Source organism: Sapajus apella, unplaced genomic scaffold, assembly GCF_009761245.1.
Source record: "Sapajus apella isolate SASKATOON/1434 unplaced genomic scaffold, GSC_monkey_1.0 scaffold8, whole genome shotgun sequence".
NCBI lineage: Eukaryota > Metazoa > Chordata > Mammalia > Primates > Cebidae > Sapajus > Sapajus apella.
Genome location: NW_022436948.1, coordinates 2,549,327 through 2,571,454, shown reverse-complemented (window position 1 = coordinate 2,571,454; position 22,128 = coordinate 2,549,327). Strand labels below are relative to the sequence as shown.

The following is a 22,128-nucleotide window of genomic DNA, read 5'->3' as shown; positions in this document are numbered from 1 at the left end:
CACCCCCGCCAGGAAGGGGTTGGGGTTCCGGGTTCCCGCAGCCTCACTCAGGCTTGTTACTGTCCCTCTTCTGACACAGCTACCCTGGTGAGGGTGAGGTGCTATCTCCCTGGGATTACGACTTGCGTTTCCCTGATAACAAATGATATCAACATCTTTTCATGTGCCTGTTACCATTTGTAAGTCATCCGTGGGGAAATGTCTAGTCAGACCCTTCATCCACATTTTAATTGGGATATCCATCTAGCTTTTCTGGTGCTTTCCTGGAGGCAGTGAGTTCGAAGGTTCTGTTAAAGCACCCGTGGCTCGCAGGCTCACAGGAGGTGTCCAGCCGGCTCCAGCGAGTGGCCTATTCTGCTGACCCTGGCTCTGTCCCCTAGGCCCCATGGTGCTTATGTGACCCTGTCCTTGGAGCTGACACGCTCGCATCCTCCTGGGGACCCCAGCGTCCCCAAAGCCCTCACAGGCACACAGGTCTCCTGCCTGCAAACAGAGCTCCCAGCCATGAGCCCGCCCACACTCCTGGGAAGCAAATCTTCAGCCCACTGGGGCTGGAACCAGGGGAAGACACCAAGGGAGGAGGCTCCAAGACCTACTGGGTGGGCCGGGGACACGCACTCCAAGCTGGGACTGGCGCCCCTCATGTGCCAGCACCCATGGGGCCACGTGTACCCTGCTGTCTTTGGGGACCCTGCAGGCCTCTGGCCACCTGCCCAACAGCAAGCTCCGCAGAGGACCCTCAGCCAGCCTTCCTGGGACTGGGCTATGCCTCAAAGGCTTTTTTTTAAATATGGAAAACCAGTATAACCCCAAAGAAAGTGTTAGGAGAAAGTAAACTTCCTGTTAATCTATCATCTGTGACTCCACTCCCCTCATTCCTGTGACTCTGTCATCCATGACTCCAGTCTGCTTACTCCTGTGACTCTATCATCTGTGACTCCACTCCCCTCATTCCTGTGGCTCTATCATCCGTGATTCCACTCCCCTCATTCCTGTGACTCTATCATCCGTGACTCCACTCCCCTCATTCCTGTGACTCTACCATCCGTGACTCCACTCTGCTCTTAACTGCTTTCGTTTTTCCACTGTCTATTCTGCGGACAGTCAATGGTTGTAATCTGCTTCCTGATCATCTGGTGGCATTGTTCATCTGCCTGCACCTCTCACGGGGCATGGCTGTGCAGGATTTGGCCACAACATGGCGCACGTGAGAATCGCGACTGGGCGTACAGACCAATGTCTCCACGCAGAGTGGGAGTTCTCCCCCGTCCTGCCACTGCCTTCCGTCTGTCTACCCCCAGCTGTGGCTTAGAGAAGGCCATTGTAATTTCAAAAACCATATTCTGTGTAACTCAAGACTCGTGTTTAGCAGAGACTTCCACCTGGATGAAAATACTGTAGGTGTCTCCTGTGGGCGCTCCCCGACCATCCCCCGAGGAGGGTCCCACCAGTGCTGATGCCCTCCCTCTGTCCGCAGAGCTGGTCATGCTGCTGGAGTGGTGGTCCTGCACGGAGTGCACGCTGTTCACGGACCAGGCCACGGTGGAGCGCTTCGGGAAGGAGCATGCAGTCATTATCCTCAACCACAACTTCGAGATCGACTTCCTCTGTGGGTGGACCATGTGTGAGCGCTATGGCGTGCTGGGGGTGAGTGGGGGGGTCCCAGGAGGGCTGGGGGTAAGCGGGGTGCTTCTAGAGAGGGCTGCAGGTGATTGGGGGGTCCCAGGAGGGCCAGGGGTAAGTTGGGGGGGGCGTCCTAGGAGGTCTGGGGGTAAGCAGGGGATTCCCAGGAGGCCTGGGGGTGAGCGGGGACTGGGGTCCCAGGGAGGGGCTAGAGTAAGCTATGGGGGTCCCAGGGGAGGTGCTGGGGGACTAGGGGGTTGCTGAGGAGGTGCTGGGGGGAGATATTGGGTAGATTAGTGGGGGTCCCAGCAGAGGAGCTAGGAGAGGCTTGGGGTTCCCAAGGAAAGGACTGAGGGAGCAGGGGAGACCCTGGGGTGGTGCCGTGGAGGCCCCTGCGGTCTAAGTCCCTGGGTGTTCTTCCTGGGGCATCTCTCTGAGCTGGGCAGTGGTGCCTGGCTGGTTGAGGTACCCTGGCCCGCGGGGCCTCAGCTGTCCCCGAGCTGTGCCCTTCTTTCTCGTCATGGCCTTTGCTTTTGGGATGGCCCCACCTGCGTCCCCACAGAACTACTTCCATTAGCTAAGCTGCCTCAGATGAAATCTAAGCTACTCCCCGACGCTGGCAGAGAAATTTCATTGCAGTCAAAGCCCGTGTGTGAGGCAGGACCCCCAGGCTATTCCTGGGAAGCCTGGTACCCTCTGCGTCTGGCTCAGCCACCCTCCCTGAGGATGGGCCCTCTCAGCCACACCTGAGCCTCAGTTTCCTCCCACCCTCACAAGGGTGTTCACCCACCCTCAGAAGCTGGGTCCTCATTCACCACAGACACCCTGAGCCACGAAGCCATGACTCGCAGAGTGGCACCAAGCAGGAGCCTGCCCAGGCCCCCGCCTCCGTTCAGTGCTGATGTGCTGGTTGCCCTGCCCTCCTCCCTCCAGAGCTCCAAGGTCCTCGCTAAGAAGGAGCTGCTGTACGTGCCCCTCATTGGCTGGACGTGGTACTTTCTGGAGATTGTGTTCTGCAAGCGGAAGTGGGAGGAGGACCGGGACACGGTCGTCGAGGGGCTGAGGCGTCTGTCCGACTACCCTGAGTACATGTGGGTGAGTGCACGGAGCGGCCGACGCCCTGCGTGCCGGGATGAGGCCATGCGACTACCCTGAGTACATGTGGGTGAGTGCACGGAGCGGCCGACGCCCCGCATGCCGGCATGAGGCCATGCGACTACCCTGAGTACATGTGGGTGAGTGCACGGAGCGGACGACGCCCTGCGTGCCGGGATGAGGCCATGCCAACTCCGGGTGCCCTGCTGCCCACATCTCAGGCTGGGAAACCCCACGAGAGTCTCCGCACATGGGCACTGTCTCCCAGAGGGCCAGGGCTCCCCCATCCGAGCTGCAGGCGTGGAGGTTTCTCCTGAGCCACCTGCCTGCTACCCACCACAGTCCCAGCTCTGCCCAGGCCATCCTGAGGGGACCAGGTTGGGGGGACAGGGCAGGGTGTCCCCAGTGAGCCCGGCTCTGCCCACCCTGCTCAGTCTGCGTCCCCATTCCTTCCGTCCGCTCTTCCTGGTCTGTCTTGGACAATGGCTGCCTGTGCTGTTAGCATTTCTGGGTTTTGTTTTTAAGACGGAGTCTTGCTCTGTTGCCCAGGCTGGAGTGCAGTGGCACGACCTCAGCTCACTGCAACCTCCACCTTCCAGGTTCAAGCGATTCTCCTGCCTCAGCCTCCCAAGTAGCTGAGATTAACAGGTGTGTGCCACCACACCCGGATAATTTTTTGTATTTTTAGTAGGGATGGGGTTTCTCCATGTTGGCCCGGCTGGTCTCAAACTCCTGACCCCAGGTGATCCGCCTGCCTCAGCCTCCCAAAGTGCTGGGATCACAGGTGCGAGCCTCCACGCCTGGCTGCTGTGAGCGTTTCTAAGTCACGCTGTGATCAGTAGATGAAACCCTTCCTGTTTTCACGCTCATCAGAGGCTGCTGCCCTGGCATACCTTCATATTCCAGTTCTTTCTGGAAAGTTCTTTCTGGAGCTCTCCTGTGTGAGTGTGTGTGACTGGAGTGCAGGCTGTGGCCCTAGAACAAAAGAATGCTTCAGCCACACCCCTCGCTGCTCGCTAAAGCGGTGCCACGATTTCCACAATTCAGCCACAGCCTTTGCCGCCTGTCAGAGAGGCGGGGTGGCTGCTCTGTAGAGTGACCCTTCATCTCTGTGTCCGCCCTAGTTTCTCCTGTACTGTGAGGGGACGCGCTTCACGGAGACCAAGCACCGCGTCAGCATGGAGGTGGCAGCCGCCAAGGGGCTGCCTGTCCTCAAATACCACCTGCTGCCTCGGACGAAGGGCTTCACCACCGCGGTCAAGTGCCTCCGAGGGACAGGTAGGCCGCAGACTGCCTGAGCTAGGGCTGCCACTGTGTGCACGGAAAACAGTGGTTTCTTAAAAAAAAATGAGTGTGTTCCATGTGAAACGTAGGATACCAAGAGAGCAAAAGCAATCAAGTGAGGGGTTAGCACTGGAAGGCTCCCACTTCAGGCTTTGAAGTGATAAAATAATAACTCATGAGAAACAAAATAATAAAAAATACATAACGCAAAACCTTATACAGGGAAATAATGATGATGATGTCTTATACTCCAAAAGGAGTCAAAATAAAAGAAAGGGACAAAGAACAGAAAGCAGCCAGACAGCAGGGTCACATTCACAGCGTCAGTACAATACATGCAGCATCAGTACGCATCAGTACACACAGTGTCAGCACACACGCACAGCATACAGTACACACTCACAGTGTCAGTACACACACACAGCATACAGTACACACTCACAGTGTCAGTACACACACACAGCATACAATACACACAGCATCAGTACACACAGCATCAGTACACACAGCATACAATACACACAATGTACAGTACACACAGTGTACAGTACACACTCAGCATCAGTACACACAGCATCAGTACACACAGCGTACAGTACACACACATTGTACAGTACACACAGCATCAGTACACACAGCATCAGCACACACACACTATACAGTACACACAGCATCAGTACACACAGCGTCAGCACACAAGCACAGCATCAGCACACACACAGCGTCAGCACACACGCACAGCATGCAGTACACACAGTGTCAGCACACACGCACAGCGTACAGTACACACAGCATCATACACACAGCATCAGTACACATTGTCAGTACACACAGCATCAGTATGCACAGCATACAGTACAGTGTACAGTACACACTCAGCATCAGTACACACAGCGTACAGTACACGCAGTGTACAGTACACACACACTGTACAGTACACACAGCATCAGTACACACAGCATATAGTACGCACACAGCGTACAGTACACACAGCATCAGTACACACAGCGTACAGTACACACACAGTGTATAGTACGCACACTGTACAGTACACACACAGTGTACAGTACGCACACTGTACAGTACACACAGTGTCAGTACACACAGCATATAGTACGCACACAGCGTACAGTACACACTCAGCATCAGTACACACAGCGTACAGTACACACACAGTGTACAGTACGCACACTGTACAGTACACACAGCATCAGTACACACAGCATCAGCACACAAGCACAGCGTCAGCACGCACACACAGCATACAGTACACACAGTGTCAGTACACATGTACAGCATACAGTACACACAGCATCAGTACACAGCATACAATACAGTGTACAGTACACAGCATCAGTACACACAGCATACAGTACACACACAGCATACAGTTCACACACACTGTACAGTACACACAGCGTCAGTACACAAAGCATATAGTACACACACAGTGTACGGTATACACACACTGTACAGTATACACTCAGCATCAGTACACAGTGTACAGTACACATAGCATACAGTACACACACACTGTACAGTACACACACACTGTACACACAGTGTCAGTACACACAGCATCAGTACACACAGCATATAGTACACACATAGCATACAGTATACACACTGTACAGTACACACAGCATCAGTACACACACACTATACAGTACACACAGCATACAGTACACACAGTGTCATTACACAGCATCAGTACACACAGCATACAGTACACACAGCATACAGTACACAGTGTCAGTACACACAGCGTCAGTACCCACAGCATACAGTACACACTCACAGCATCAGTATACACGCACAGTGTACAGTATACACAGCGTCAGTACACACAGCATACAGTACACACAGTGTCATTGCACAGCATACAGTACACACTCAGCGTACAGTACCCACAGCATGCAGTACACATAGCATCAGTACACACGCACAGTGTACAGTACACACAGCGTCAGTACTCACAGCATACAATACACAGGCACAGCATCAGTACACACTCAGCGTACAGTACACACAGCATCAGTACTCACAGCATGCAATACACACGCACAACATCAGTACACATGGGGAACGCCAGCGACTCAGTGCCCTGGTCAGCAGAGGAGGACGGGGAAAACGGTGAAAGAAACTCGGAGAAGTTCTGGTGTTACCTCCCAGGACGGGGCTGGGCCTGGCACGTTCTCCCGAGGGCGGGGCCAGGTCCCAGGTGGAACTTCTTTCCCTGGGCAGTGATGGTGCTGCCTCCTGCGCTGGGTCACCCACCCTTCCGTCTCCCCCCACAGTTGCCGCTGTCTATGACGTAACCCTGAACTTCAGAGGAAACAAGAACCCATCCCTGCTGGGGATCCTCTACGGGAAGAAGTACGAGGCAGACATGTGTGTGAGGTGAGGCCAGAGCTGCGGTCCCGCGCCACCCCCATACCTTCCTGAGCTGGTGCTGGGCAGAGGCTCCATGTCCCGTGGCCCTGTGGGATGGAACTACATGCAGGGTCCGTCTGGAGCCCTGCCCCAGTGAACAGCACACAGGAAAGGCCCCATGGGACTTGTCCAGGCCTCGGGCAGGCAGGCCACGGAGGGGACACGGAGACATGGGGGCTGCATGGGAGACTCACCGTGGTGCACGGTGTGTTTCCTTCCTTTGGGGAAATTGTTGAGCTGTCACTGGGGCCACATCCATCTCTCCTTCTGCCTCCTTGGGAAGCCCCTGCAGTTCCCTCTGTAAGATGGACTGGACTTTCCTGGCCTGGACTCAAACCCCACCAGGCTCCCGAAGTCTCCTGGGACCCACAGTCACATGACCTGGGGGCATACGGCGCTGACTTGTGAAGGGTGAAATCCAGGCAGGTCTCTTGGTGGGCAGGACGGGGCCCCTGTGGAGCCTCTGGCCTGAAGAGTGCTGGGAGTGGCTTTCTGCTGGCCCTGGCGATGGCAGTCCGGCATGCAGGGGGCCGCAGTGTTGAAGGAGACAGTGGTGAAGGCTTTCTTTGTTGTTTTGGAGACAGACCTTGCTCTGTCGCCCAGGCTGGAGTGCAATGGCTCAATCTCAGCTCACTATAACCTCCGCTCCTGTGTTCAAGCGATTCTCCTGCCTCGGCCCCCTGAGTAGCTGGACAGGCACCTGCCACCATGCCTAGCTAGTTTTGTATTTTTTTAGTAGAGACAGGGTTTCTCCATGTTGGCCAGGCTGGATTCATATTCTTGACCTCAAGTGATCCACCCTTCTTGGCCTCCCTAAGTGCTGGGATTACAGGCGTGAGCCACCACGTTGGGCTAAAGAGCCTGTTTTAAACCCCGTCTTGAGAGTTGAGGTTTCACTACTCCGGGCCCTGGTCACTGTCGCAGTGAAATAAAAAGGGAGTGGCATGTCCAGCCTCTGGGAGGCACCTCGGGCTTGCTTTCCTGGGGACAGTCTGTCTCTTTGCGCACAGGGTCAGGGGTGTGGGTGCTGCCAATGAGCATTGCTGCTCTTGGACTCTCCAGGCTCATGTAGAGGAGAAAACGCACCAGAAATGCTGTTGACTTAAAACACAGGCTGCGGCTGTGACCCTGATCCCAGCGCGAGGCGTCGTTTCAGGCAGGCTGTTGAAGCTTGGCTCTGAGGTGTCTGAAGCACCCGTGCGCCCTTGGGCGGCCCCCGTTGAGCTCGTCAGTCTCTGGTTTCATTCAGTGTGTGCAGAAAGGCAGGGTCCTCCGTGGTGTGTGTGAGGTTGCACAGAGCTGTCACTGCATGCGTTCCCACATTTGCAATCCGACCACCACCAGCTGGATGTGTCCTGGTCAGCCTAGCCTGCCCGCCGTGGCCATGGGCCCTCCACACTCTGGTCTCGAGAGCCTGAGCACGTCCAAGTTAAACAGAGCAAAACACAACAGCACCCAGTTCTTCGGGCCACACTGTAGGTGGGAGGTTTCCAGGAATCATTTGTGAACATAAACGTGAGCTAGGTCACATTCCCTTCCGGTTCAAGGACTGGCTGATGACAGCTGGAGCCCCTCTTCTCCTGAGCCGGGTGAGTGGGGCCGAGCCGGCGGTCCTCTCCCCTGTGTGTCTGCAGCCCTGGGAGGAAGCTCTGAGCCACTGTGGGCTGTGGAGGCTGCAGTGACTGACCGGGGCCCAGGACGATCGCATGGCTGGGGCAGGACATGAGGTGGGGTGATAGCAGCCGGTGGCTGTGGGCCAGATCCTGGCCACAGCTGGCCACAGTCACCCTCACGAGACGAGCCTGGGAGGCGCGTCTTGCTCTTGTCCTTTGGTGCTTAGTGGTGGGCCGAGGCGGGACGGTCGGAGAAGCTGCCCAAGGTCTGTGCTGGCTGTGGAGGAGCCGGGACACCCACCAAGCTACACAGCGCCGCCACCTCCGTGCCACACGGCTCCCGCAGACAGCAGACTCCCCCCGCCCCTCCTCATCTACCGACCTTCCCGCCACTGCCTTTATTTTGCCCAATCATGTTTTAATAAATACTCACTCTGAACTTCTAAGGCTCCAGCTGTTCCAGTCACTCGCTGCTTGGCTGTCCGGGGAACAGCAGTGTCTCCGCAGCCATGCCATTAGAGCACCAGGCTCAGCTGGGCATGGGGCTGGCCCTCCTCCAATGCCCGGGGCCGTGAGTACAGGATGGCTGCAGGGCTCTCCTGGCCCCAGCACTGGCCCCTGGCCAAGAGCCTTCAAGGGGCTTGAGTCAACGCCAGGAGGCACATGCTCAGGGTGACACCCTGGAGTGCAGAAAAGATAGAATTTTTATTTATATTTACTTTTTATCTTGTCATTTTAAATTCTTATCTTTATATATTTCATAATGTATGTAACAGACATACAGTAAAACCTGTATGTGGGGTATGTGTGTGTGTGTGTGTTCAGGTGGGGTGTGCTTGGTGTGTATTATGATGTATGTGGTATATGTGATGTATGTATGGCATGTTATGTGTGCATGTGGTGTATATATGTGCATGTTTGGTATAAATTACGTGTGTGGTATGTGTGTTGTGTATGGGTGTGGTATGTACAGTGTAGTGTGTAAATATATACATGTGGTATGTATAAATTCGATGTGTGGTATGTGTGTAAAAATGTGTGTGTATAAATTACATATTTGTGTGGGGCAGTGTGTATGATATAGTGTGTGTATAAATTACATATGTGTGTGGTGTGATGTGTGTGGTGTGCAAGAAATGTGTGTGGTGTATGTGGTAGTGTGTGTATAAATTATATATGTGTGTGTGTACTGTGTGGTGCATGTATAAATTATAAATGTGCATGTGTGTGTGAAAAATGTGGATGTGTGTGTGGTCTGTCTGGTGTGGATATGGTGTGTGTATATAAATTATATGAGTGTGGGGTGTGTGTAGTGTGGTGTGTGCATATAAATCATGTGTGGTGTGGCGTGTGTGTATAAATTGATGTATGTGCTGTGTATAAACTATAAGTGTGTGTGTGTGTGTGTGTGTGTGGTGTGCGTATATGAATCATGTGGGGGTGGTGTGCGGCATGGTGTGTATAAATTGTATGTGCTTTGTGTGTGTGGTGTGGTGTGTATGACCTGTGTGTGTCAGGGGCCACAGTCAGCCAGGGTGGGCCTCTGGGCAGGCCCTCCCCTCACTGTAGACAGAGACAGCCTCTGGCCTGGGTCCTTTCTGAAACGGCGCCTGTGCCGAGTCCTCCCCATGCCGGCTGAGCCTGGGGCCAGCATTAAGCTGTTTTATTTACTGGGACGTGGTGCTGTCTTCACTGCCGTCTGCTCACCAGCGTGCAGTGGAGCCTTGTGAACGCTGCATGTGTGCTGATGTGTGGTGTGTGCTGTTGTGTACTAGCGTTTGCTGATGTGTGGTGTGTGGTGTATGCTCACGTGTGTGTGCCGTGTGCTGACACGTTGCATATGCTGGCATGTACACTGGTGTGTGGTGTGTGCTGGCATGTAGCACATGCTGGTATGTGTGTGCTGGTGTGTGGTGTGTGCTTGTGTGTGGTATGTGCTGGTGTGTGGCGTGTGCTTGTGTGTGGTGTGTGCTGGTGTCTGGTGTGTGCTGGCGTGTGGTGTGTGCTGGTGTCTGGTGTGTGCTGGTGTGTGGTGTGTGCTGGTGTCTGGTGTGTGCTGGCGTGTGGTGTGTGCTGGTGTCTGGTGTGTGCTGGCGTGTGGCGTGTGCTTGTGTGTGGTGTGTGCTGGTGTCTGGTGTGTGCTGGCGTGTGGTGTGTGCTGGTGTGTGGTGTGTGGTGTGTGCTGGCGTGTGGTGTGTGCTGGCCTGTGGCGTGTGCTTGTGTTGTAACAGGTCTCAGCTTTCACTTTGATGGGGAGAAGATCCATAGGTGGAAACTCCATACACCAAAGCTTCAGGGTCCTCAGTTTCTAGACGGAAGTGCGAGGTGTGTGGCCCTAGATCGTGGAGAACTGGCGGGCGTGGAAACCTCGCCGTGGGCCCTGCAGCTCCAGAAGGGTCTTTCCTGCTCTGAGGTGCGCCGTTGCCCCCTCCTGGGCGCTGGGAGGCACTGCGGTTGCCCGTGGAAGGCAGGTTTTAATTTTGGTGTTTTGGTTTTTTTTGGCTTACAACACAATGAATTGCTTCTTCCTCATAAAGGTCCATGATGAACCCAGAGAGTGCACAGGGCAGACCAGCAGACCCACGTGGTAGCGTAGGGCCGCCCTTCCCTAGCAAGGTGATTCTCTGATAGCTGTGGCAGGGAAGAGGCAGCATCTAGCGCCAGCTGTTAAGGGCTCCCTCACGGAAGCCACTTGTGGGAGGAAGGGATGCGTGTTTTTCTTTTCTTTTTAAGAGAAGACCACATTTTATTTCTGTTCATGTTAATTTGCAATAAAATTTTATAGAAAATGAATTTAATTTTAATCAGGTTGACTATAAGGCAAGATTTTCTGAATTTTATATAACTTTGATTTTTTTGAAAGAAAGAGTTCACGTTCCAAGAAAACTCGACTATTCAGACACATGAGCCAAATTTTACATCAGATTTTTTTTTTTTTTTTAAAGAAAGATGCAGGGTCTCACTGTGTTGCCCAGGCTGCAGTGCAGTGGCTATTCACAGGTGCAATCCCACTACTGATCAGCACGGAAGTTTTAACCTGCTCTGTTTCTGACCTGGGCCGGTTCACCCCTCCTTAGTCAACCTGGTGGTTCCCCGCTCCCGGGAGGTCACCAAATTGATGCCGAACTTAGTGCAGACACCTGATCGGTATAGCACACTACGGCCCAGAACTCCTGGGCTCAAGCAATCCTCCCACCTCAGCCTCCCGAGTAAGCTGGGACTACAGGCACATGCCACAGCGCCCGGCTACATCAGCATTTAAAAAATTTTATTGCTTAATTTATATAAACACTAAATAGCCTGTTTTGAATCATAGTCAACTTTTTCGGATGTGTGTTTTTCTCAACTGCCTAGAGGGAAGGGAGAACCGAGCACTGGTGAAAACAGGTCATGCCTACCTGCGTCTCGCCGCACGGCTCAGTGACGGGCGCCGTGGATGTGGCAGCCCCCGAACCCCAGCCCGTACACACAGTATTGCTGCTTCCTTAGAATCGCCACTGTAATCCTAGCTGGCAGACTTGGCATTCTTATTCAATTTTAAAAGACTTTAATATATCATATGTGAGTGGCTTACACCTTCTACTTATTCAAATTACAACTGACTGTCAAAATAAGAGCCGTAACACGTTACTTATTTAAAATTTTCCAATTAGATTTGTCAGGTAATTACCCTGCTTACCTTACCAAGTAGACATGTCAACTTGTGGGCCGCTAACCCACTTGATAGATTAGGTATGTAAATAACTTTGTGTCCAAACTGAAATCAGCTATTCCTTGAGATTAAAATGTCTACATTTTTAATACTTTTCATATTTGAAGCAAGTGGATTTCACTTGTGAAATAATCTTCTTTGCCTAATGAAAGACACCCTCAGTGATGGCTGTCTCCAAAGAATGAACATGTTAGGCTGTGTGCGGTGGCTCACACCTGTAATCCCAGCACTTTGGGAGGACAAGGTGGGTGGATCATGAGGTCAAGAGATTGAGACCATCCTAGCCAACATGGTGAAACCTCATGTCTACTAAAAATACAAAAATTAGCTGGGTGTGGTGGTGCATGCCTGTAGTCTCAGCTACTGTGGAGGATGAGGCAGGAGAATCATTTGAACCTGGGAGGTGGCGGTTGCAGTGAGCTGAGATTGCACCACTGCACTCCAGCCTAGAGACCAAAAAAAAAAAAAAAAAGAACATGTTAAAGAAAGATCAGAACTCTCAGCAGCTCACTAATGACCGCCCTTGTCATGGGGCCGGAGGCATGGTCTGCCCACTTAACTCACTTGTGGGCATGCTGGGTTCATGCTGCAGCCATCCCTGCACAGAAGGGCACCTCGTGGCCCCTCGCCGCCACGCCAGGCTGACTGTGTTCTCGGTCCAGTGCCTTAGGAGAAGTCCATTTTCTGTTTGTGTTTAAGAGTTGAGAGTAAGGCATCATAGAAAGGGCGGGCCCACAGGTCATCTGAGCACACCGTGTTTCCCTTCTGGGTGTGAGGTCATGTGATGATTCACCCGCCTTGACTCTTCTTCATAACACAGGAGATTTCCTCTGGAAGAGATCCCGCTGGACGAAAAGGAGGCGGCTCAGTGGCTTCATAAACTGTACCAGGAGAAGGTAATCAGGCTCTGCTCCCCCTCAGGGTTCTAGTCTCCCACAGAGGCTGTGGAAGGGGCGCTGGCAAGCAGGCAGGTGACACGTGGGTCCTCCGTGGGAGACAGGAGTGCCACGCAGATCCCAAATGCTCCTGATCCTTTTTTCGCTTCTTCTTCTTCCTGTTTTTGTTTGTTTTTTCTGAGACAGCGTCTTGCTTTGTCGCCCAGGCTGGAGTGCAGTGGTGCAATCCTGGCTCACTGCTGCCTTGACCTCCTGGGCTCAAGAGATCCTCCTGCCTCAGCCTCCTAGGTAGCTGGGACTACAGGCGTGAGCCACCATGTTCAGCTAAAGATTCGAAACAAAAAAATTTCTTTTTGTAGAAATGAGGTCACCAGGCTGGTTTTTTTGTTTTTTTTTTTTTTTGTTGTTGTTGTTGTTGTTTTTTCTGGAGACGGAGTCTCACTCTATCACCCAGGCTGGAGTGCAGTGGCACGACCTCAACTCACTACAACCTCCACCTCCCAGGTTCAAGAGATTCTCCTGCCTCAGCCTCCACAGTAGCTGGGATTACAGGCATGCACTACCACACCCGGCTAATTTTTGTATTTTTAGTAGAAATGGGGTTTCACCGTGTTGGCCAGGATGGTCTCGATCTCTTGACCTCATGATCCGCCCACCTCAGCCTCCCAAAGTGCTGGGATTACAGGCGTGAGCCGCTGCTCCTGGGCCCTTGTTCTTAATGTTTGAGAAATTGACAAGCTACAGACAAGTATGAAGGGTAATAACGTGATGCCTATATAACTATGGCTGGTAACATTTGGTCACATGTTTCATTTTCTTATGAAAAAGAAGTGACAGGTATGTAACAGACACAGATAGTCACTAGACTACTTATGTAACAGAAACAAAGTAGGCGATGTTAGGAGATGACGTTGAAAACCACACTCCGTCCTTCCTATTCCATTCCCCGTGGCTTGCTCCTCCCCACACCTACTTTCCCTTTATTTTGTGCACACAAATGCGTGGGGCATTAGACTTCTACTGTCAGCATTGCAGGAGGGTAGAGAGCCAGGAAGTCCTCCCAGGATGTAAAAAATATCATTGTAAATGCATTGATGGGCTCTCAAGAAAATAAGGGAAATCTGGGACTAAAAAGGGAGGCAGGGCTGGAACGAAGGCGATGGGCCTGGGAGCCAGCATGGCCGTGCTCGGCTGCTGGCATCTGCCTGCCCCTCCCCTGAAGTTGTGAGCTTTAATGCTTATGTGGAAACAGAAGATTAGGATTTCCCCTCATCCAAGGCGGCAAGTTAGAACCAAAAACCCCATGTGATGCTGGGACCCTCTAGGAATCTGACCTTCAGAAAGGTTAAACTGGAAAATAAAACTACCTCCCAGCATGGAGAAATGACCTTGAGACTTGCCTTTTTCCTCTTGGGTTCAAAAAAGTCTGCCCTGGTAATTCATAATGAGAGGCCTGCCCTGCCACAGGCTCGAGGTTTGAATCTATGTCATACAAACAACATAGTTCAAGAAGCACGCAGCCAAAATGTGTGTGCCTGGAGACGTTCCAGAGGCAGGGAGCTGGGTGTCCAGGGGTGGCCGGGCCATGATGACACCGGCCTCCACAAGGACACAGTGCATGGCTGGCAGGCAGCACCCCAACTCCGGTTTCCAGCAGGAAGCCGAGAACCATGAAGAGATCAACTAGTAAAAATGAAATCTCTAAAAGCCAGTGAGCTCAGTGTTGACAATCTGCAACCAGCTTTCAAAGAGAGGGTCGATGGTGCCCTCACGCCTTCCCAAGCATCCTAGAGCCCCGCAGACTGCCTACCCATGGGTGCTGGCTGCCGAGCATTCAGCTCTATCAGGTGCGGTGATTTCCTGCCAGCCGGCGGCGCCCTTGACCTTCCCACCAGGGCAGAACCTTCTGCACATGGCCTTAGCCAGGCTCCTCCTCCAAGCTCCTCATTGGCCTCCACCAGGCCAGGAAACCCAGGTGTGCCAGGTTAAGGACGTTTCTGTGGCTGTGCAGCTGAGAGCGCACGATGCAGGGATTTGCGTCCAGGCCTCGGGACTCAACGCAGGCCACGCCTGCCACCCCCGCCGCCTCTGGCTCGTGGGAGGTGTGGGATGTGGCGGCAGCCCGGGCTGTGCTGGGCGGGCAGATGTCGGTATTCACAACGTTGCTTTCTTGACTGATTATTTTCCTGGGAGACGTCCTCAGTCAAAGGGTCGATATGCTTGCGGGCTTCTGCTGCATGCTGTCAAACCCTCCAAAAAGGTAAAGCCAGCTTTGCCCCCACCTGCAGCTTCCGTGGCCAGCTTTGCCCCCACCTGCCGCTTCCGTGACTTGTCCTCTTACTTGATGTTGTACTTTTTTAAAGTCGAGTAGTTTCTCATTGCCAGCAATTTTCTCCTGCATTGAAATAAGAGCTTGTAAAGAAGCCTTGCACTTCCTTTTCATCTGTTGCCTCTTCCAGGACGCACTCCAGGAGATGTATAATCAGAAGGGTGTGTTTCCAGGGGAGCAGTTTAAGCCTGCCCGGAGGCCCTGGACCCTCCTCAACTTCCTCTCCTGGGCCACCATTCTCCTGTCTCCCCTCTTCAGTTTTGTCTTGGGCGTCTTTGCCAGCGGATCACCCCTCCTGATCCTGACGTTCTTGGGGTTTGTGGGAGCAGGTAATGGACACAGTCGCTAACGCCTCACACTCTGAGGGGCCTCCAGTGCCAGCCACAGGGCCCGACACCCAGCGGTTCTTCACAGTGGCCCTGGGAGGCAGGGGAGCCAGGATCCCCCCCGCAGCCTGTGGGCCTCAGAGCCTGGACTCTTGCGCTGAGCTGAGGGTCATCTCCGAGAGCCGAATGGCCACCACCCCTGTGCCATACCCACTGCAACCCACTAGCTGGCACCTGGGAGGATGCCGATGAGAGGGTCCCCAGTTCCCCTGTCTGCTTTGGGGCTCTTAAGGGGTCAGGCTGGGATGGCTGTTTGGGAGGTTTAACCAGAACATCAACATTCAGCTCCCCCCACTGACCCCATTGGCGTCCCCACTGTGTGCCCACCCCAAGCACAATGCCGGCCCTACTCCTCAGCCAGCCTGCGGCTGAGCAAACACTGGTATGTCCTTGTGGTGAACTCGGGCACCCCACTCCCTGTAATCAAGGGGTCTGTACATGGAGACACAGTCCGTGCATCGCCCCGTGAGCCCCCTCCCCAGGCCCAGCAGTCGGGTCGGCTACTCCCTTACTCCTGCGGCCCCTGCCAGGGGCCTTGGGGGAGGGACCTGAGAGGCAGAGACTGCCACCAGCCTCTCGCGTTGGACCACATGGTGACCTCAGGCCACCAACGGAACACAGGATGTGACCTGGTTACATCTGAGTGTCCTGCCTGTCCACCTCGGTCATCTGTTAGGTTTGCGAGGCCTAGCTGTTAGAACGCCCTGAAGCCCTTCTGCTCCCACCAGCCAAAGACCCAGAGGGGCAGGCAGGGCGAGGTCCATGTGTCCACCTGCCTCTGACCTGTCAGAAGATGTGGTCCGCAGCCCTCCCTGAAGAGTCCGTGGCCTGTAGGGCTGTCTCCCCGCAGACCACACCTACTCACTGCAAACAGAGGCTCCTGGGTGTGGGGCACAGGGAGAGGGTCTGGGGCAGAGGAAGGGAGCCCCGTAACACAGTTTACAGCAAAAAGGCAAAGTCGTCCGTCTCACGTCTTTTCTCTCTCTCCTGTCTTGAAAGCTTCCTTTGGAGTTCGCAGACTGATAGGAGTGACTGAGATAGAGAAAGGCTCCAGCTACGGAAACCAAGAGTTTAAGAAAAAGGAATAATTAATGGCTGTGATTGAACACACGTGATCTGATGGCGGTATCCAGTTAACTCGATTAAAAACAGCAGCACGCCGAGTGGAGGGAAAAAGACAATTAGAAACTATTTTTCTTATTAACTGGTGACTAATATTAACAAAACTTGAGCCAATAGTAAAGAATCCAGAAGGCCTGCCAGAGGAAGAGTTCAGCTTCCCGCAGCTCGGGGTCCCAGCCTCTCCGAGTGTGTCGTGGGAGGTGGTTCCCAGGCGGAGGGGCCTTCCGCAGACGCCGTCTCTCCAGAACTCTGCTTCTAAGAGGGAGCCTTTGGCTGCTTTCTCTCCTTAAACTTAGATCAAATTTTTTGTTTCTTAATCAGTTATTTTGGGAACTTAACCTGGCCCTTCACCTCTTCTGCACCACCCCAGAAGCTGTCTCATAATGAATTTCTGCTGTCCTTTTGGGAGTGGACGGCCGGGTCCTGTCCCCCGGGGACTCGTGTGGCTGCCCCGCTTGGCTCAGCACCTTGGCTCCCAGTGGGGGCCCCGTGGGAGAGCGACCGTAGTGATAAGCACATCAGCATGAACATCAGGTGGATTTCTCGAAGCTGGAGCCCTCACCGCGCCCTGTCGGGGGCTGGCTGAGGCGAACGCCCCACTTTCCTTTCTAGAGTGCTGTCTGCCCTCGCTCCTGTTTGACCCTGTGTGTAAATACCTACATCGGTTTTTAAAGTGGACGGACCCCCGAGAACTCGGTGAAATGCAGAGTTCTCCCAAACCAGAAGCTCCTCCGTCCCTCCCATGGCTGTCAAACCCTGGTCCCTCCACACTGGGTGCTGGGGAGGGAGGACCCTCGGGGCTACCGTGCGGCCCCCACCCCACAGATCAGGAGCCAAGGAGGGAGGGCCGAGCAGCCTGTGGAACTCTGGATGCTTGGGAAGCAGTGAGGGCTCCGTCAGCCCTCTGTAGTTGGAGACTGTGAACACTGAGCTCATTTGCTTCTAGAGATTCTATTTTTACTGGTTGATCTCTTGGTGGTTTTCAACTTCCTGCTGGAAACTAGAGGTTGGGCATCCCCCATCCCCAGCCTCGAGCTGCATCCTTGGGAAGGGCCTGCCCCCACCAGGCAGGTGTCACTGGCCCGGGCACCCTTGAGCGCCCAGCTCCTGGCCTCCGGGATGTCTCTGAGCGTCCAGGCAGAGCAGAGGGCAGCGCTTGGCCGGTCATGCTGGCTCCCTCCGCCTCTCAGCAAGCCCCTGGCCCACGCCCAGTGAGGGATGCTTCTCCCTCCAGTGTGTCCAGTGCCCGGTGTGGCCGGGCGGAGCCCCTGGAGTGGTGCAGTGGGAGGAAAGCTCACCTCGATTGTGGAACCATCAGCCCACCTGCATTTGGCTTTCAGCTTGCTTGTTCTGAGTCAAACTCCCCTTATCTTTTTAGCAAGGGAAAAAAACCAAACACGGGTGTTATCACTGATACGTTGTAACCAGCGTTCTGCATAGAGGTAGGTTGAGTTTTCTAGGGGGAAAAAAAAACGGAGAAAACAGACATGAAGAAAAGTAAACCAAGAACATAATTGGGCATCAGCCCGAAGTGTCCCGGGGAGACTCGAGGTGACGGCAGCGTTCTGCGTGACAGAGGCACTGCCGGGCCCCAGGTCTCTGGGGCCGCACTCTCGGGGCGTGTGTGCGCAGAACACCTCCTGTGCATACCTGCTCAGAGCGCAGCTCCTCATGGGGGCGAAGGGGCAGACAAGAAAACCAGACCAGACGCGCTCGCAGACGCTGTCGCTTCAGAAATGTGCTTCCCTCCCTCTGAAATCTCATCCCTCCCGCCCCCCCACTCGGGCAGCTGTGCCGTGAGTAGGACGTGTACGCCCTGGGGGAGCCCCCCAGAGACCCTGCACCTTCCTCACTGCACGCTGCCCCTCTGTCTCCATGTGTGTCTAGACCCACGTCACTCACTGACTCACTCACACCTACGAAATCTTAAAGGAAAAAAGCTGAAGGGTCCGACCATGCACAAGCGTGACCTGGAAAATGCAAATGTAGATCTTTTATGGCTTAATTCATAGTTATTTCCCATAGACGTTCCCTCCCTTTGAAATTAATATATAATGTATAAATTCTGCACTGAGTCGTGACGGAGCTGGGAAGCTCCTAGCTTAGAGTGGAGATGGAGGCCCGGGTACAGGGTTCAAACCTCACCTGATTCCTTCCAATCTCACAGCTTAGCTTGTGCTTCTGAACACCAAGCCTTTAAGAGCAATAAAAACTACACCATGAATGTTTGGGTTTTTTTTTTTTTTTTTTGGGAGGAGGGTGGATTTTGCTTTTCATCCACTTCAGAAGGAAAAGGGGAGGAGAGCTCCTTTACCTTTTTAAATTAAATTCATAAATCCCAGAATAGTCCTTTTTTCTTTTTCCTTTACACCCTACATCTGAGCCTCATTCATCGTGGCTGTTGTGTCCAAATTCGGGCCGAGCGCTCAAGCTGAAGCAGCTCTGTAACCACAGTCTGTGCTGGCCGTGTTCAGGTGCTCGGGGTGGGGCACGTTCTGGGCCTGGCGTTGCTGATGCCCTCCACCCCAGGTCCTGGAGCCAGGCTGAGGACAGGAAGGGTGTTGCTGGCCTGTAGCTCCTGTTGCCCACCCAGAGCCAGGCACCCCACCAGAGGCCCCCAGCCAAGAGGGTCCAGGACCCCCCATGGGCGTCTGGCAGGCCAAGCTCCCAGCCTGGGCCATGGTCTCCTGGGGACGCCGCTGGCCTCACTCAGCTCAGGCCCAGGTGCCCGGTGTCACAGGGTCTCCTGCTCATCTTCCTGAGGGCACCGTCACTGTTGCCATCCTCTTCCCCCGCGTGAGACTGGTCATCCAGTACTCAGTGACAGGGTGCCAGGTGCACACCCTATTCGAGGTGCTTTCAGGCCCCCGTCCTCCGGAAGCGCAGAGTCTGATGGAAAAGATGAGCGCTGAACAAATAAATCAGTCATAACACAGCAGTGTAAGCAGCTCTTGCTTGTTTAAAAAAAGAAGCAGGTCCTATCAAGGATGAATTTTGAGCCTCTGCCTAGTCCATCCCCTGACTCCCATTCCGCGCACCGTGGCATGAGAATCTGTCCTCACACTGCTCACTGAGGTGTGGCTGAGCATTGATGTTGACGTGAAGGAGAGGCAGGGGTCAGACCCAGCTTTGTGTTTCACTCACGTGCAATTCCGTAGCTGTCCACCCACACCTGTTGTGGCTGCCAGCTGGGGTCAGATTTGGGGTGAAGAAGTACCTTTCTGCATGCTTTGTCTCTTCCTGAGACACTTATACAACAAGCCAAGTATAACCTCTCCAGCCCTGCAGATTTTCATCTGACTTGTTCAGTCCCTCACATAAGCTCCCACAGCAGGCCTCTGGCCCGCGGCTCACTGCATGCAGCCCCTGGCGTGCCACACTAATGCCCCAGGGCACGATGTGCTTCTAACCCTTCTGCACTGCACCAGGCTCAGGGTTCCAATGGCCAGCCTGAAATGCCTGCCTGCCTTCTTTCTGGAAACAGCACGTCCCCAGCCATGTGCCTGCCCCTTTCTCTACTGAGCTAGTCCCCAAACCAAAGGCAAGCCCCCTTGGCCCGTGGCGATGGGGCCGATGAGGCCGGCCACACCACTGACCCCGCCCCGGCTCTGCCCCCTACCCCTGCCGTGGGGCTGACCTGGGGCGTGCAGACCTCTGGCCCGTATTCCTGCATATCGGGGCCAGGATGCCAAAACAGCTTTTGGGTAAAAGATGTCACACTGATCTGCTTGCGTGGGGTGGACACATGAATTAAGTTTTTTCATGAACACTCGCTGCTTGTTAATTCAGGGATAGCAGTGGCATTCTTACTAACTGCTCGGGAAATAGAATGACAAAAACACTTTTAGGGAGCCCAGGAGGTCACCAGACACCTTGGCGTCAGGTGGCCCAGGCAACAGCAGCGTCCGCTTTTCAAAGATCATAGAGTTGTCTGAAAGTTTTAAGCGTTGTAATGACAAGTTCAGCTGCAGTTTCTTTTCCACTTCTTAACTTTGCGTTGCACAAGTATTTGGACAGAGGTCGAACTGTGAATGAGATAATGAAATGCACTAAATTGTATTAAATTAAACTGGAGTTACTTGATACAATGAAGAAATGCTTCTGATCTACTTGTATTTATTGTCTCAGAATTGTACGATGTGACAATCAAATGTTACTTGCCTAAATGCCAGGAAATTCAACTGGCTGCTTACTCACAAAGCTTGCCAGCAAGTACTGTAACTGTAAATGAAAATCTCTCTGGAAAACCCACACAAACCATTGAGTACATGTGACAGTCATTGGGTTCTTTTTCTATGATTGAAAATCTGCCATAGCTGACTGTTGGCCAGTTTCAAAGGGACCCATTGTATACAGGGTGCAAATGTATTATATGGATGCTTCCTTTTGTACACTTCATTTTTACAAGTTTTGCTACTCACAAGCTTTATGTAGTGGAGGATAGAGGTATTTTTGGTCTTTAGAAGCTTGTTGGGGGTGAGGGCTGCTAACTTAGACTTGAAAAGCCTGTGTCCCAAAGGCCTGGCTGCGTTTGCCGTGCTATTCAAGGACCTTTGTACACAAGCAGGTGCGCCTGTCCAAGCACGCATAGCTCCTGTGTGGTGGTGTTTTCTAGGTGACATGCTGCAGGCATCTGTTTATTGAAATTGCTGCTGTGAAAGAGAGGGATAAAGTGTCCACAATATAAGACAAAGTGATTCCGACTCTGTGCCTCCTTCTGTTTCTTTGTTTCCAGTCTGCATAGATGTCTCCAAGGGGAAGCCAGGGCCACCAGCAACTCCTGTCCCGTGGGCCACCTGCTGCCCAGCCCACTCCCACAGGCTGTTCCCTCCGAGCCCATCCTGCCATCCGATGGCACTTTTCAAGTCCCTCCGTTCCCTACGAGTTGTTTCTGGAAGGGGAAATTGAAAAGGAGAGAGGTCATCTGGCAAAAACACGGGAAAAAAATCAGCAGCCAATGCATAAAATGTGAGAAACGATCCGATGATGTCCACAGAAGGGGTTTTAAAAGCCATCAAGGACAAAAGGTTTTCCAAAGTAGACATGTATACATCCAAAACAACTTTAAAAAATTCATAGGTGGAGAAAACCAAGAAACCCCTTTTTCTTCTTTATTAAAAAACAAAACATAAACTCTTGTTGGAATCAAAAGAGATTCCAGGTTCTCTCTTTTTTTCTTTTTTTTTGAGATGGGGTCTCGCTATGTTGCCCAGGCTGGCATGCAGTGGCTGTTCACAGGCACGATCCCACTACTGATCACCACAGGATTTTGACCTGCTCTGTTTCCAACCTGGGCCCGTTCACCCCTCCTTAGGCAACCTGGTGGTCCCCCGCTCCCGGGAGGTCACCATATTGATGCCGAACTTAGTTGCGGGCACCCGATCGGCATAGCACACTACAGCCCAGAACTCCTGGGCTCAAGCGATCCTCCCACCTCAGCCTCCCGAGTAGCTGGGACTATAGGCATGCGCCACCATGCCCAGGGAGATTCCAGGTTCTCGTTTCGTGTCTTATAAGAACGAGCTCAGCTGAAGAGTCTGGGTGTCCGCATGCTCCTGGGGACGGCCCTGGCGACATCAGCGGCATGCTGTCCACTCCAGGGCTGCCTCCCTCCCACCCCGACGGCTTCAGTGAG

The 22,128-nt window shown here is 53.3% G+C and overlaps 1 protein-coding gene across 4 annotated transcripts in view; it reads left to right on the top strand.

Moving 5' to 3' along the window:
* AGPAT3 (1-acylglycerol-3-phosphate O-acyltransferase 3) overlaps window positions 1-21,174 on the top strand; it is a 110,107-nt gene extending 88,933 nt beyond the window's left edge. For all 4 annotated transcript variants that reach the window (XM_032276741.1, XM_032276744.1, XM_032276742.1 and 1 more), the window contains 7 exons: window positions 1,478-1,647; window positions 2,557-2,718; window positions 3,843-3,996; window positions 6,300-6,402; window positions 12,581-12,656; window positions 15,116-15,314; window positions 16,371-21,174. In XM_032276741.1, coding sequence (XP_032132632.1) covers window positions 1,478-1,647; window positions 2,557-2,718; window positions 3,843-3,996; window positions 6,300-6,402; window positions 12,581-12,656; window positions 15,116-15,314; window positions 16,371-16,459 — 953 coding nt within the window. In that variant the 3' untranslated portion in view covers window positions 16,460-21,174. The remainder of the gene's footprint in view (window positions 1-1,477; window positions 1,648-2,556; window positions 2,719-3,842; window positions 3,997-6,299; window positions 6,403-12,580; window positions 12,657-15,115; window positions 15,315-16,370) is intronic.
* The last annotated feature ends 954 nt before the right edge of the window (window positions 21,175-22,128 follow it).